The sequence below is a fragment of the Galeopterus variegatus genome, unplaced genomic scaffold (genome assembly GCF_000696425.1).
Source record: "Galeopterus variegatus unplaced genomic scaffold, G_variegatus-3.0.2 Scaffold1162, whole genome shotgun sequence".
In the NCBI taxonomy this organism is placed as follows: domain Eukaryota; kingdom Metazoa; phylum Chordata; class Mammalia; order Dermoptera; family Cynocephalidae; genus Galeopterus; species Galeopterus variegatus.
In genome coordinates, this window is record NW_007727273.1 from 417,278 (window position 1) to 432,108 (window position 14,831).

The 14,831-nt window shown below is 43.1% G+C and overlaps 1 protein-coding gene across 1 annotated transcript in view; it reads left to right on the forward strand.

Annotated features, from left to right (window-relative positions):
* Positions 1 to 11,940: 11,940 nt before the first annotated feature.
* Positions 11,941 to 14,831, forward strand: part of EXO1 (exonuclease 1) — a gene marked incomplete at its 3' end in the record, with an annotated part of 14,156 nt that continues 11,265 nt past the window's right edge. Inside the window, exons 1-2 of the mRNA XM_008575262.1 lie at positions 11,941 to 12,022; positions 12,937 to 13,110. Of these exons, the coding sequence (XP_008573484.1) occupies positions 12,950 to 13,110 (161 nt within the window). The remainder of the gene's footprint in view (positions 12,023 to 12,936; positions 13,111 to 14,831) is intronic.

The window sequence follows — 14,831 nt, forward strand, 5'->3', positions numbered from 1 at the left end:
TTTACAGTGTACAATTCAGTAGCATTAAGTATCTTCCCAGTGTTGTGCAACCATCACCTGTGTCTAGTGCCTGAAAACGTCATTGTCTGTAGCCTTTAAGCAGACACTCCCTATCATCCATCCCCTAGTACCTAGAAACCACAAAGTTTTTTGGTCTTTTGAATTTAACTATTCCAGACTATTCCTGTCACTGCAATCACATATATTACATGGCCTTTTGCATCTGGCCATATAATTTTTGTGTTTTAAGAAACAGACATTATAGTAGGTCAAAGATTATAAGCAAAATCACACAACACAACCCCAACAATAAGTATTTCCGTAATCTTGTCATAGAAACTGGTCCAACAATTGAGGAGCCAGAAGCCACAGTAAAAATGACTGGACTTCCTATTGCTAAAACTAAATACCCCAAAATGTCTACAGCTGAAAAGACCAACTGGAAAAACCTTCACAGTCAGAGAAAGGGTAATATGCCAGGGGTACACAGAACTCTCATTTATCAATGCTGTTAAAGGGACAGAGGACAAGCTCCTGCAACTCCAAAGGGGAGCAGTACATGTGGACAGGAAATGTCAAGATTTGGAGCTCCTCCATGATGACAACAGAAATATTACAGTATTGAGATGTCACTTGTCCCCATCAGATGGGCAGGTTTCTGTGTCCAGTGGCTTCCGGCACCAGTGAGAATGTGGCCCACCCTACTTCCCTACTCTGCTGGTGCCTGCAGAGTGGCCCTTGAGTCCACATCCTCATTGGGGATCATGAATGTTTGCTCTCCATTCACATTCTTAATTCCAAGGCTCCATGTTTGCATTTCATCCAGCACGCCTGATGTATGAAGCTGCAACTTGACATTCACGGGCAGTAAGGCCTGAGGCCCTCTCCATGGCCAACTTTGCGAAGCCACTTTGGCACTTCATAGGCATCAGGACATGCACAAGACAGAATAGGAAACAGCAGTAACAGCGGTGGGCTGAGTGCACGTTCTAGACTTGTGGGCAGGTTTCTCAGCTGACCTAGTAACTTGTAAACACCAACCTGAGACTCTTCAGATTTCAAATCCTGCAGTGTGACTGTGAATATTTTTGGACCCTTACAGAGCCCCGAAGTCATCATTTGCCCTGTGGTTGGAATCTCCTTTGCCTTCTATTGCATATCCAGTAACGGAAATGGATCCCGTTTTCACTGTTTCTTCCTTGTCATGACTTGAACACTGATCAATGACATGTGCAGAAGCTTTGTGTGGGGGGAGGATTTCTGCCAGGGAGCACAGACAGCTGAGATCAGGGACCTGGGGAAGGAGGAAGCCACACTACTAGGAACCCTGACGTGGCTGATGGAGAGGAAGATGCATGGCAGGCATCCCCAGAGAACAGGACTATCTCCTCAGGACAGTCGTACACAGGCACGAGGATGAAGTGGTGGGTCTCGTCCAGTCCTGGTGCCACTGTGGGTCTGATGATGGGAGTCCCAGTGCTGCAGGAGCCCCGTGGAGGGACGCCCCACCCAGACTAGGGGTGAGGAAAGGCTTTCCTGAGGATCAACATAGTTGGGGTGAGTCGGGCCTACCAGGCAGAGGGAACAGGGTGGGCAGAGGCAGGGAGTCCATAGCAGCAGAACCTCTGGGGAACTCAAACGTCATCATAAGAATCTCACTGAATCCTCATAACGGCTCCATGAGGGAGGCTGAGCTACTGTCCCCATTGCTGCTGATGAAACTGAGGCTGAAAAAAACTGTCCCTCTCCTAGCTTCTACAGAGGGCGAGGTAATATTTGATCCCAGTATCTATAGATCCCAGGTGTTCCCTCCTGAAAAGGAGGCTGCACCCAGATGCCACACTAGGGCCTCCTCAGCTCTGACATTCTGTGACTTTGGTCCCAGTGCCCAGAGAAAAACTTTGTATTGTGTTGCAATAGGCTGCACTTGGTACTGGGAGAATCTGCAGTGCCCAGGGCCAACTCTTCTCTGCCTTCATGCCACATTCAAGGCATAGGGGCTGATTCTCCTCCCCAAATTAAGGGCTGGAGACCTGGAGGGGCACACCTGGTGGAAGCCAGGTACAGAGCTCCAGCCAGCTCCAGCACCAACTCTGGCAGCAGGACCAGAGTTACAGGCAGCTCCAGAGCTAGTGCTTTCTCCAGAGCTGGTGTCAGCATCAGAATTATCTCCAGCCCCACGTCCTGAGCAACTTCCAGTGCCATGTTTACTACCCACTTCAGCCACAGCTGCAGGACTAGAGTTACAGCCAGCTTTAGACCAAGAGACAACTTCACAACCAGCTCAGGCACTGTTTCCAGAGCTAGAACCACTGTTGACACATTCTTCAGATCTAGAGCTAGTGCCAGCTACAGAGCTAGAGCCAACTCCAGCACCAGCTTTTCCATCAGTTCCTAAGATAGCACCAACTCTAGCTGTAGTTTCAGTGCCACTTCCAAGGGTCAGAGGCAGCACTGTCTCCTAAGCTAGAGCCTCCTCCATTGTGATCCCTCAAACCAACTTCTGTCCCAGATCCAGTGATATCTCTAGTGCCAGTTCTAGACCTGGATCCTGCTCCAAAAGCAATCCAGCAATTAGAAAGCACCAGCTTCAGAGGAGGAGCCATTTCAGCAGCAGCTGTAGCACCAACTGCAGCGTTAGAGCTTCTCCCAGCTTCAGCTCCACAGCTAGAGCCAGTGGCAAGACCAAAGCTCCAGCAGCTCCAGAAGCAGCCCTGTCACCAGCTTCAGAGCTGTAGCTAGCTCTAACTCAGGGGAGATCAGGCTTGTGGGGCACCTCAGGTGGCCTGTCTTCTGGTGCACAGCCTACTTGGTGAACAGTACCTGTCACTAATCAGCATCCCACAGTACTAAGCAGTGCGTGTGTCATCTCTTCTAATCTGAGCCACCCCAGGAGCAGATGCTCTGACTGGGGACACCTTGTAATGACCCGCACTGCCAGCTGCGGCAAGACAGGTGGTGCTGAGGCCTCACTTCTGTAACTGCTGCAGACTCAAAGGCACTGCTGTGGTCACCACCCCGTGCAGTGCAGTCAGGAGGAGAGATGCTACACCAATCCCAGAGAAGTGTACAAAACTCGGAGCTCCATTTATCTACTCGGTGCTCCTCCAACAGCCATCTCAGGAGAGCGCATGTGGGCAGGCCAACTATTGTCACCACTGGCCTCTGTGCTGGGACCCAAGAACCTCCCTTGCAGAAGCTGACATTAGGCAGCATGAGAATGGCCCGTTCTGCCAACTTCTCAGCACTCATTCCTTCAAGCACTGGGCTGTGGCTGGGGTGCAGAGAGGAAGTGGGCCGGGTCCCCTGGGGCACAATCTGAGGTGGAAAGGAGTAACAGACCAATGAATTAAATATTTAAGTGGGTAAATATTTGTTCACTAGATTGGAAGCCACAAATACTGTCTGTATTTGTTTTCCCTTGCACTGGATGTGCTCTCAGCCCAACACAGTGTCTGCACACAAATAACTCACAATAAGTATTTCCCTTAACAAATGAATTTTGAAATAAGGTAAAGGGGTAGAACTCACTGCTTACGTTTATCCCACAGAGTCATAACCAAAGATGATGTGTTTTCTCTACCTGTAATGTCTCCTAGAAGCAGAGTATAAGGCTACTTGTGCACATTCATGGTCTAATGGGATGAAGACTCCAGCCTCATTCACCTTCACACCAATGGGATGTCTGTGGTTAGAGGGATGTCATCCCCACAGGAAAGCCCCCTACCCTGGTGGCCCGATCATGGTTCCAGTTCTCCTCAGTGAGCCAAACACAATGCACAAACGCCACATATATATATGTTACATATACTGCAGTGCCTTTTCTTTATTCATTCACCCTTTGATGGACACTTTTGCTGATTACACATCTTGGCTATTAGTGCTGCGATAAACACGGGAGAGCAGGTGTCTCTTTGTCACACTGATTTCAACTCCTTTGGATGTACACCCACAGGGGGGCTTGCTGGATCACACGGTAGTTCCATTTTTAATTTTTTGATGCACCTTCATGCTGTTTTCCATAATGGCTGCACTAATTACTCACTCTCTTCTTTTCTGAGGTCCCAGTTGCAAGACTTAACGCAGTTTCTAAGAAAAGCCCACATGTGCAAAGGTCTCACATAAGGTAAAAGACATTTTTCATAGTGAGCACCACTAAGGAGCACTGTGCCCCTCTCTGAAACTCTTTTCAGAAGAGAGCCATGGGGTTCAGCAACAGTATCATAATGTGAATCTCTGTGAAGGCTAAAAAGATTCCACTCTCAGGTAGACCTAATTCTTCCATCTGAGCTGTCATTGGGCACAGTGTAGATGTCTCCTATAACAATTCAGTTATGAAGGAGAAATCACTTCACATTTCAAAAATGTGGGCTATATTGAAGCATGAATGAGCATGGGTGAATGCTTTCTCCAGCTGCTTGATGGCCAAGCCCCCAGATATTTACCTCAATGACAGACGCCCTCCAACTTGATCCCAGGTGAGCACTCAGGAGAAAACCTGATTAAACACATGGTGAAAGACACCAAGGAATACTATATGTGGAAAGAAACAATCACCGTTCCTAGCTCAAAAAAAAAAAAAAAAAAGTCACCAATGTGGGGTGCTACATAAAAAAATAAATTTTGTAAAAGCACATTATGTTTGCAAAACAATTATGTGTGTAAAAAAAGTTAAGCTATCCAAATACTAATAATCAATTAATGATTAATTGGCAACTGAATACAATAGATACAAAGTCCTAAGATACACCACATGTTAGATCATGTTTATCGGTCTCGATTTCATTCAGTTCTGCTCTGATCTTTTATTTTTTTATTTTTTTCCTTTTTGTCTTTTTTACTGACCGGTAACGGGATCGCAACCCTCGGTGTCGCGCCTGTACCGGGGACTGGCAATGGGATCACAACCCTCGGTGTTGCGTCCGCACCGCGCTCAGCCAGTAAGCGGGAACCGATCTCCATATGGGATCCGAACCCTCAGCGGGAGCCGCGCCACACTCCCAAGCGGCGCACTCTCCAGTGCGCCACCAGGCTCCCAAGTGGCGCACTCTCCAGTGCGCCACCGGGCCGGCCCTGTTCTGCTCTGATCTTAATTCTTTCTTTCTGTCTAATAATTTTGGGATTGTCCTTGTTTTTCTGTTTCTTTGAGGTATAGTGTTTGGTTGTTTATTTGAAATCTTTGCATTCTCTTCATGTAAGTGCTAATTGCAATAAACTTCCCTTGTAGTACTGATTTTGCAGTATCCCACAGGTTTTGGTATTATGTCTTTATTTTAATTGGTTTCAAGAAAAGTTTTGATATCCTGTTTGATTTCTCCTTGGGTCCATATGTCATTCAGCAGCATATTGTTCAATTTCCATGTATTTGTATAATTTCCAGAGTTTCACTTGTTATTGATTTCTGGTTTTAATCCATTGTGGTCAGAAAAGATACTCAAAATGATTTTAATGTTTTTATCTTTGTCAAGACTTGATCTATGACCTAACATGTGGTGTATCCTGGAGAATGATCCATGTGCTGATGAGGAGAATGTAGTTGTCAGATGAAATGTTCTGTAGATATCCCTGTCCAGTGCTGAGAGGGGTGTTCACATCCCCATCTATTATCATAGTCATGTCTATCTCTTTCTATAGGTCTAATAGTGTTTGCTTTATATATCTGGTGGTCTGGTTTTGGGTGCATTTATATTTATGATTGTTAAGTCTTCTTGTTAGATGGGTCCCTTTATCATTATATAGTGTCCTTCTTTGTCTCTTTTTATGGTTTTTGGTTTAAAGTTTATTTTATTGGAAATAAGAATAGCTACTCCTACTCATTTTTGGTTTCTATTTGTTTGGTATATCTTTTTCCATCCCTTTGCTTTTAGTCTCTGTGTGTCTTTACAGGTGAGGTGAGTCTCTTGAAGACAGCATATAGTTGGGTCTAGCCTTTTAATCCCATCAGTTATTCTGTGTCTTTTGAATGGGGAGTTTAATCCACTTACACTTAGTGTGGTTATTGATGGGCATTGTCTTACTCCTAGCATTTCATCACATTTTTTCAGACTAAGCCATGTGGATGGCTGGTAGAAGAGAATGCTGGGAAGAAGAGGCATATATCAAAGCCTAGAAGTGGAATGTACCTGGAACATTCAAAAGTGGCAAGGAGGCCAGCATGGCTAAAGTGGAGTGGACAAGAGCGTGAGTAGTAGGAGTTGAAGTCACATGCCCAAGAAGTCACAAGCACATTTGTAGAAGCATTATTAATAATAGCCCAAATCTGTAAACAACTCAGACATCTACCAATAGTAGAATGAATACATTATAATATGTTTATATAATAGAATTCTACATAAAAAGAAAAAAGAAAAAACTATAGGTTCTCTCAATAATATTGATGAATCTCACAAACACCAAGTTGACAAAAGAGGCCAAATGCTAAAGAATAAAAACGGCATGATTCCATTTATGTAAATTTTATAAACAAGGCAAAACTAGTATATAGTAAGACAGATGAGTAGTTATATTTGGCAGAATAGAGATGTGTGTGATTGGAAAGGAAGGACAAGGGGTCTTTTGGCAGGGATGAGGGTATCTAATATCCTGTGTTTGCTTCGTGATAATATGCTTAGGATTTGTGCACCTTTCTGTACTTGTATTTACATTTTACTTCAATTTTTTTAAAAAGAAAAACATAACAGTAAATGGAAGAATTTGAAATAGCAGATGATTCTTAAAAAGTTTTGCTATAGGGGGAACAGAGAAATGGGGTGTTAGCTAAAGGGTTATTTTAAAGATGGAAAAAATGACTGTTTTGGAAACTTTGCTTACTCATATTTACTATTAATGAGAAACACCTGTCCTATTATGTACTCAGATTTTCTTTAAATCGACTCATTTTCAACTTAAATTTATTTAAAAAGCAAATTTCTTATTAACACCATATCACTTGCCATAATAGAAGTAACTGTAAAAATAGAATGAAAAGTCACTTAGTTAAAATAATTTTCAAATGTAAAAACAACTGAATGCAAATAAAAACCAACCTATTTAAACTACAAATATGAGCACCTAAAAATAAATTCCTCAGTCAGAAAACTGGAGCTGTTAGTGATTATTCAGGAAAAAAGTGTTCCACTAATAATCACTATCTAATAGTCTATCTGATTATTAGACTATCTAGTAGTCTACCTAATAATCACTGTCACTGCTCGCATATCCCTCATCATCTTCACCTTTATACTTTAAGCATCCTATTTTTTAACATGTATCTATGTAGAGCTCAACAGAGGGACAAAATGAAAACACAGCCCCACACCTCAAGGCAATCGGGTGCTGATTTGCTTGGCACTTGAGGTTGTCCTCAGTTTCGTGTCTCTCCAGTTTAAAGGGAAATTGGGTTTGAGAAAAAGTTTCCACATGCTGCTGACTGAAAAGAATCCCCACTTCCACATCTCTTCTTGGAAAATCCTGGTGTGCGTATCAGTGGGTGTGTGGGACGCTGCTCAGCAGTGAATCCAGCAACCCTGCGTGAAACCAGGCAAAGGTACAAGACCATCCAGAGGGGCCCCTACCAGTCACTGGGGCCCCAAATCATTTGCTCTATTCTATACTTCAGAAAACATTGTTCTATAACAATGGAGACAATATTTTCTAAATTAAAAATCAGGGTACCCAATCTTTCAACAACATAGAGTATTTACAGATAAGGACTGTCCAGAAAACCCAGAATTTATGGTGCCATATCTAGGACATTCATTTATTAGTCCACAAATTTAGACTTTTTAAAATCTGTACTAGAGCTAAACACTGAGGATATGAAAATTTGTAGATATAATTCCTGCCCTTAAGGTAAGGTTGCCGGATAAAAATACAGAATGTATGGTTAAATTTGTATTTTGGGATAAACATGGATTATTATTGTTGTATGTCCCAAATATTGCACTAGACATACATATGCTAAAAATGTATCTGTTGTTCATCTAAAATTCAAATTCCTGGGTGTCCTATATTATTATTTGTACAAATCTACCTCTTGGACTATTGGGGGACAAGGTGAGAGTATAAGAAATGTCAGGGCAAAGGAGTCATCATAGGATACTTGTGTGCATGTTGAACAAATATCCATCTCTAGGAAGACTACTGGGAACTGGTAATACTGAAACTGAGTCTTACGGTGAGAATTTATAGGGCATACCATTTATTTCAGAATTTAATAACACATCATTATGATTTGTGATCTAGCTTTCTGATGAGCATGTGTTTTGTCTGTAGAACTTCATATAAGTTCGTTGAAGACAGGGGCCATCTCTTTGTGTCCCCCACACCATCTGGAACTGACCGGCACACCTAAGGCATGTATTAAATTACTGCACAAAGTGATTCAAATGGTTTTATCCTCCCAAAGAATAAAAATATTCTGTTCGGTGCAATCTTTTTAAACTGGTGGTGTTCTAGTTTCAGTGTTCGAACACTGCAGCCAAAAACCCAGTCTGCAGGCCGGCCCGTGGCTCACTCAGTAGAGTGCGGTGCTGATAACACCAGGGCCACGGGTTCGGATCCTATATAGGGATGGCCGGTTTGCTCACTGTCTGAGCGTGGTGCTGACAACACCAAGCCAGGGATTGAGATTCCCTTACTGGTCATCCCCTTTAAAAAAAAAAAAAACCCAGTCTGGAACCTTGGAAGCCAAATTAGTAGTAAACACATGAGTTGTTTGCAGTGCAGCAACCTCTCATGTTAGTTTCATGATGGATTCAGTGTGGCTGGAATGGGCAGCTTTTTGATTCCGGGGTTCCTTTCTAACACCTGCATGTATGATATATTCTTGGTTGGATCCGAGATATTAAAACAGTTACAACAGCTGGGTAGTCCAATCTCTGCCCATATTTAAGTTCCTCTTTGACCGACTGCAGTTTGAAACTGTCTCCTTTTCCCTAGGGATCTGTCTGTTGGTTGGTTCAAGTCAAGGTCTACCGAAGCCATGGGAAGAGGAAGAGAAGATAACTTTTCTCCTCTTCTCTCCTAGTCCAAACTCTAAAGACCAAAACTGGGGAAAAGCAAAATCCTCCAAACACATTCCCCAAGCGTGGCACCTTTTCAACAACTTTTAAGGTAATTATGTTGGCATGACAGATGTTAGACTGATCATGAAAAGACTTTAAAAGAAGCATGAGAGAAATGTGTAGAGAAGGCCATCAAATGGAACATTTTTAACAACATTCTTCCGCTTCAGTTCCTTGAATTGGGTCTAAATTATTTCTGCTGATCTCTGGGCCGAGAACGTACTTGGTGGTCTTGCCTAAGGTTCTTCCCTAATTTTTTCACCACTTTACTACTAAGAGAAGAGGACAGCAACCAGGCCTGGGGTATTATGGGGACTGGAAACCTAGTCTGTGTGGCACCAGAGTCCAAAGTGTTCTTAAAATCTATGCACTCCAAGGCCCATTTTAAAGATAGTTTGGTTATCAAGGTAAAGTTTTCCCTGCCTTATCTCAAAGATAAACAAAGCCGGACACTAGGTGAAGTGGTAAGGACAGATTGTTCTCAGAAACACTACTGCAGCAGGAAAAAGAGTTCAGCGTGAACTGAGTTCATCGATTTGTGCAGAGGTGACAGGACATTTTAAAGAGAGAAGGAGGCTGAAAGAAAACATGGGAGAAACACTTCAGGAAGTAGGAGTGGGCACAGACTTAATGAATATGACTCTAAAAGCGCGGGCAACCAAAGGAAAAATAAATGGGATTATATCAAACTAAAAAGCTTCTGCACAGCAAAAGAAACAATTAACAGAGCTAAAAGACAGCCAACAGAGTGGGAGAAAATATTTGCAAAATACATATCTGACAAAGGACTAATATCCAGAATATATAAGGAACTCAAACAACTTTACAAGGAAAAAACAAGCAACCCAATTAAAAAATGGGCAAAAGAGCTAAGTAGGCATTTCTCTAAAGAAGATATGCAAATGGCCAACAGTCATATGAAAAAATGCTCAACATCACTCAGCATCCGGGAAATGCAAATCAAAACCACACTGAGATACCATCTCACCCCAGTTAGGATGGCTAAAATCCAAAAGACGCTGAACGATAAATGCTGGTGTGGTTGCGGAGAAAAAGGAACTCTCTTACATTGTTGGTGGGAATGCATAATGGTGCAACCCCTATGGAAAATGGTTTGGAGGTTCCTTAAACAGCTGAAGATAGATCTACCATACGATCCAGCTATCCCACTGCTGGGAATATATCCAAAGGAATGGAAATCATCAAGTCGAAGGTATACTTGTTTCCCAATGTTCATTGCAGCACTCTTCACAATAGCCAAGAGCTGGAATCAGCCCAAATGTCCATCATCGGATGAGTGGATACGGAAAATGTGGTATATCTACACAATGGAATACTACTCAGCTATAAAAACGAATGAAATACTGCCATTTGCAACAACATGGATGGACCTTGAGAGAATTATATTAAGTGAAACGAGTCAGGCACAGAAAGAGAAATATCACATGTTCTCACTTATTTGTGGGAGCTAAAAATAAATAAATAAATACACAAATAAACTGAGGGGGGTGGGAAGAAGACACAACAATTACAAGTCCTTGAAGTTCATAGGACAAGCACAGAAAGGACATTGTTGGGAGGGAGGTTTTGGTAATGGGCCACAATAATCAACCACATTGTATATTGATAAAATAAAATAGAGAAGGAGGAAGCTGGGGGTGATGCGTGGGCCTATGAGACTAATTCCAACAGGGCTTCTCTTCCAGGTTTTTTCCACGTGGCGGCGCTCTTTAAACTTCAGCCGCTGGAACTGAAGCTCCAGGCATAAGAGAACTACAACTCCCAGCAGCCCCAGCGAGCGAGAACTCCCAACCTTCAGGGTCGCGACCCCCATCGGTCTTCAGCCCAGCTCCTGGCGCTTTCAAGAGGCCGCGCGGGGTCGGGGGGTGCAGCGGCATCGCGTCCAGTGAGACGGTCAGGACCCGGATGAGCGTGAGGCCGCGGAGGCAGAGCCGGCGTCGCGGGTGCGCGCTGACGTCACGTCCACTGGGCGGGGCCTCGGGCGATCCCGCGCAAATTGAAAGATCAGGCCCTTGGCGTGCCGCGCCGCCGCCCCGGCTGCTCTGGCCTCCTGAGTGAGGGTTGTGGGGTGTTCGGAGCCCCGATCCGGCTGCCCTCGAGCGGCCAGGGGGAGCTCTTCCCGGAAGGTGAGGGGCGAGGGCTGTGCGGAGGCTAATGGGTGGGACTGCGCGTCCCTCCTCCCGGGATCCAGGTCTTCCAGGGAGGGCACAAGAGGGCCTGGCGTGGTCTTCGGGCCCCACCGCAAAGCCCCGGCCTGTGTACGTGGTGTGAGGTTCCCAGGGAACGATCGGCCGGGCGGGGGCTGCAGCTCAGGAGCCCAGGGGCGTCCGCGCTCGCTCCATGGCTGCCGGAGTGCTCGTGCTTTTCCGCAGAAGCTGACCGTCCAGTGTTTACACACGATCCCCCCACTTTTCAATGTTTACAAGTAAATTTTTTTCCCTTAGTTTTGTGCTGGCCTAAGGAAGGTGTCGTCTGAAATGGGCTCGCGGGCCACGCCAGCACACCCCTGTGAGACGGAGGAATAGAGCGGTGAGCCGAGTTGCTGCTGTGTCTATGACCTCGGGTGCCACAGGGACACTCCTTGAGGTGATACGTGCCATGTGGCACTCAGTCATTCTTACAGTGCGAAAGAGGAGATATATCTTCGAGGATATTTACCTGGCCTAGAAGAAACTTTTGTTAAGTGTCACGAAATGTACATTGTGTCTGTTTTTCTCAAAATCAAAGAAGACTTTTGATAATCCAAGAGGTAGGAGATTAATTGTTTTCCTCAAGCTGTGGTTTGAGGGCCACCTGCTGCACCCAGATTGTCTACCTTGTTTAAAATTCACAGTCCCCGGCCTCACTCCAGAACTGATGAATCAGAGTCACTGGGAGTGAAGTTGAGAATCTGCCGACTTCTGAAATTTGAGAACTGCTGAACTAGAGCATTAGAGCTCTGAGACTGCGTCAATAGGGTGAGGCTGACTTATGATCCTGTGCTTTCTTTCCTCCCTTTTGTAGGAGAGATTTGGAGTATGAACTGCTAAGCAACTGCTCAGTGCCCATTGCTGTCTTTCACTTATGTCATGGGGAATTGAGGGGAGTGGTTGCTTCGGAAAGCATCGTAGTGGCAGCTCCAGAATTTATGTATAAAAAGGGCTTAGGGGGCTGCAACCTGGATGGAAGGGGGTGGGAAGTTAAAGCATTTGTCTTGAAGCTATATTTGCACAGCAGACAGTTTCACATTTCTTTGGGGTAGTTGCCCCTAGACACCATCACTGCTTATAATGTATTAGTAGCTGGAATAATGCATTCTGATAGCAGAGAATTTTAGTCCTAAAAAAGTATAGATTCATTTCTGTAATTTTGCTTATTTTATTTTTCAATTGAAATGCCTACCTTCCTACAAAATGTTTAGAGCTTTTGCTCCTAAGCAAATTTACATGTTAGCCCATTTTTAAATGCCTTTTGTAGAGGCAATGGGATGCCATAGTATACACCGTTCTGTAGATTTTAACAGTGGCTTTTTGCAGAGAGGAGCGATTCATACTTTTTTGAGCACCTTCTGTGTGCCTAGAACTGTGTTAAGAACTTGGGGCATACATTACGATTACAAGTGTGAAAGCCCCTTGGAAAGAATAAACGTTAAGCATCTATCAAGTGGCATTAGAGGTAGTGTTAGTAATTAATGTAAATTCTACACTATGGAAATTGTTTGACAGGGAGAAGCCCAGTTAAACTATTAAAGGGTAGTGATTCTCAGATATCTGAGCAATAACAGTTTCTATATCAGTTTCCAAGCTTTTTTTCTTTATTTTTAAAAACTTTCTGGTAAATATATTTTGCTTTAAATATTGCTGTTTTCTCTTTCTCCTTTCATATCATGTAGTTAATTTGGCACTATGGGGATACATGGATTGCTACAATTCATCAGAGAAGCTTCAGAACCCATCCATGTGAGGAAGTACAAAGGACAGGTAGTAGCCGTGGATACATATTGCTGGCTTCACAAAGGAGCTATTGCTTGTGCTGAAAAACTAGCCAAAGGTGAACCTACTGATAAGTAAGTTTGGGCCTTATATTAATTCTTTGACAGTAATGAATGAGACTTCCACGGCTTTTTTTTCAGAAACAGATTGTTTTCACTCAGTGCCAGAATTTATCAAGAAGTAACAGTGTGTGTTTTAAAATATTTAACAGTGTTTTGAAAACCCATGATCATTTCAGACTCCCATGTTCTTGGGTACAGACAACACACTGCTAATCCTTGTTAGCAAAATGAGGCAGGTACTTCAAATGCTCAAGATGTTCTGATTGGTAGCTTATGGCCAAAAAATGATGGACTATGTTGACATCCAATCATAACTCTGTGACCTCATTTGAGGCAGGTTCAGTGGACTTCTGTCTTCTATTTTTGAAGCAGAAACATTAGAAAAACAAGCAAGCATAATTTCTGGACAGATTTTCCACAGGGATTGGTCAATATTAGGTTTGTTTCTTCCCTTTTGTGAATATGTAACTTATCTATTGGAGAGAAAGCTCAGAGATCTTAATATGACAGACTTAAGCCCAATAGACAATAGGTGAATTGTGTTGATTCTGTTTGTTTCCCAAAAGAAAGGGGGAAAGTCATTATAGAATGGTCATCATTTAGGACTTTCAAGCCTTCTGAGTTTATTTGACCAAAAGTCACCTGTGGGATCTAAAGGACCCTGAGTATTTCTACACTTCAAGTGCTGAGATAGTTTTTTGAAAGCATTTTACACCACTTATTTTGAACAATTGCAATTGTCATTGAAGACTACAAGTTTTTCATTGCTACTTTCAGTGTTTGAATATTTCTTCATGAGAGTTGAACTTTAGATTTTTATAATTCTTGATTCTGATTTTTGACTAACTGGAAGAGTTGTTAAAAATACAGGTAATATCCTTTCTTTATTGTTAGAGAGGTAAGAGATGAAATCCATAGGACCTATCCTGTAGTACGTGCTTGGTAAATGTTTATTTAACTAAAAAGTTTTAGTATTTTCAACAAGAATCTATTGAGTATTTTAACTTTTTTTCCCACAGCAACTAAGAAGTTGCGTTTGGTAGGGCCGGCCCGGTGGCGCACTGCTATAGTGCGCGGCTTGGGAAGTGCGGCGGCGCTCCCGCCGAGGGTTCGGATCCCACATACAGACTGGTTCCCACTCACTGGCTGAGCGAGGCGCGGGAGCAACACTGAGGGTTGCGATCCCGTTGCCAGTCCCGGTCCGGTACGGGGGCGACACTGAGGGTTGCGATCCGTTGCCGGACACGGAAAAAGACGAAAAAAAAAAAAAAAGAAGAAGTTGTGTTTGGTAGAGTTAATTTTCTTTTTCTTAACCGTATTTGGGTAAAAGTATCAACCTGAAATAGTCAGCACCTCAGAAAATTTGAATAAGTTTTTGATGAACCTTTATGACCATTATAAAGATTGAGGTAGATTTTTGTGTGCTGACTTGGAAAAATGTCTGTGAAATAAATAATATGAGGTCACCAGGTGTCTGATGTATGCTTTCTGTCTAGTTTTTTTTTAAAAAAGTAAATATCCTTTAAAATTCATTACAATTTCGAATTTACTTTCTTCTAATATTTTGCTTGATACTTAATCAGCAGATCCCACCCATTGTTCCGCATCAGTGCAGTTCATTATCACTGGTGTACAATAAATAGAAAAATAAGGATAATTTAGGGAGTCTTTCATTAAGATGACTATATTTGACTTAAAAGTCTATCTTGTAAGATGTTTTTCTATTCCTATTT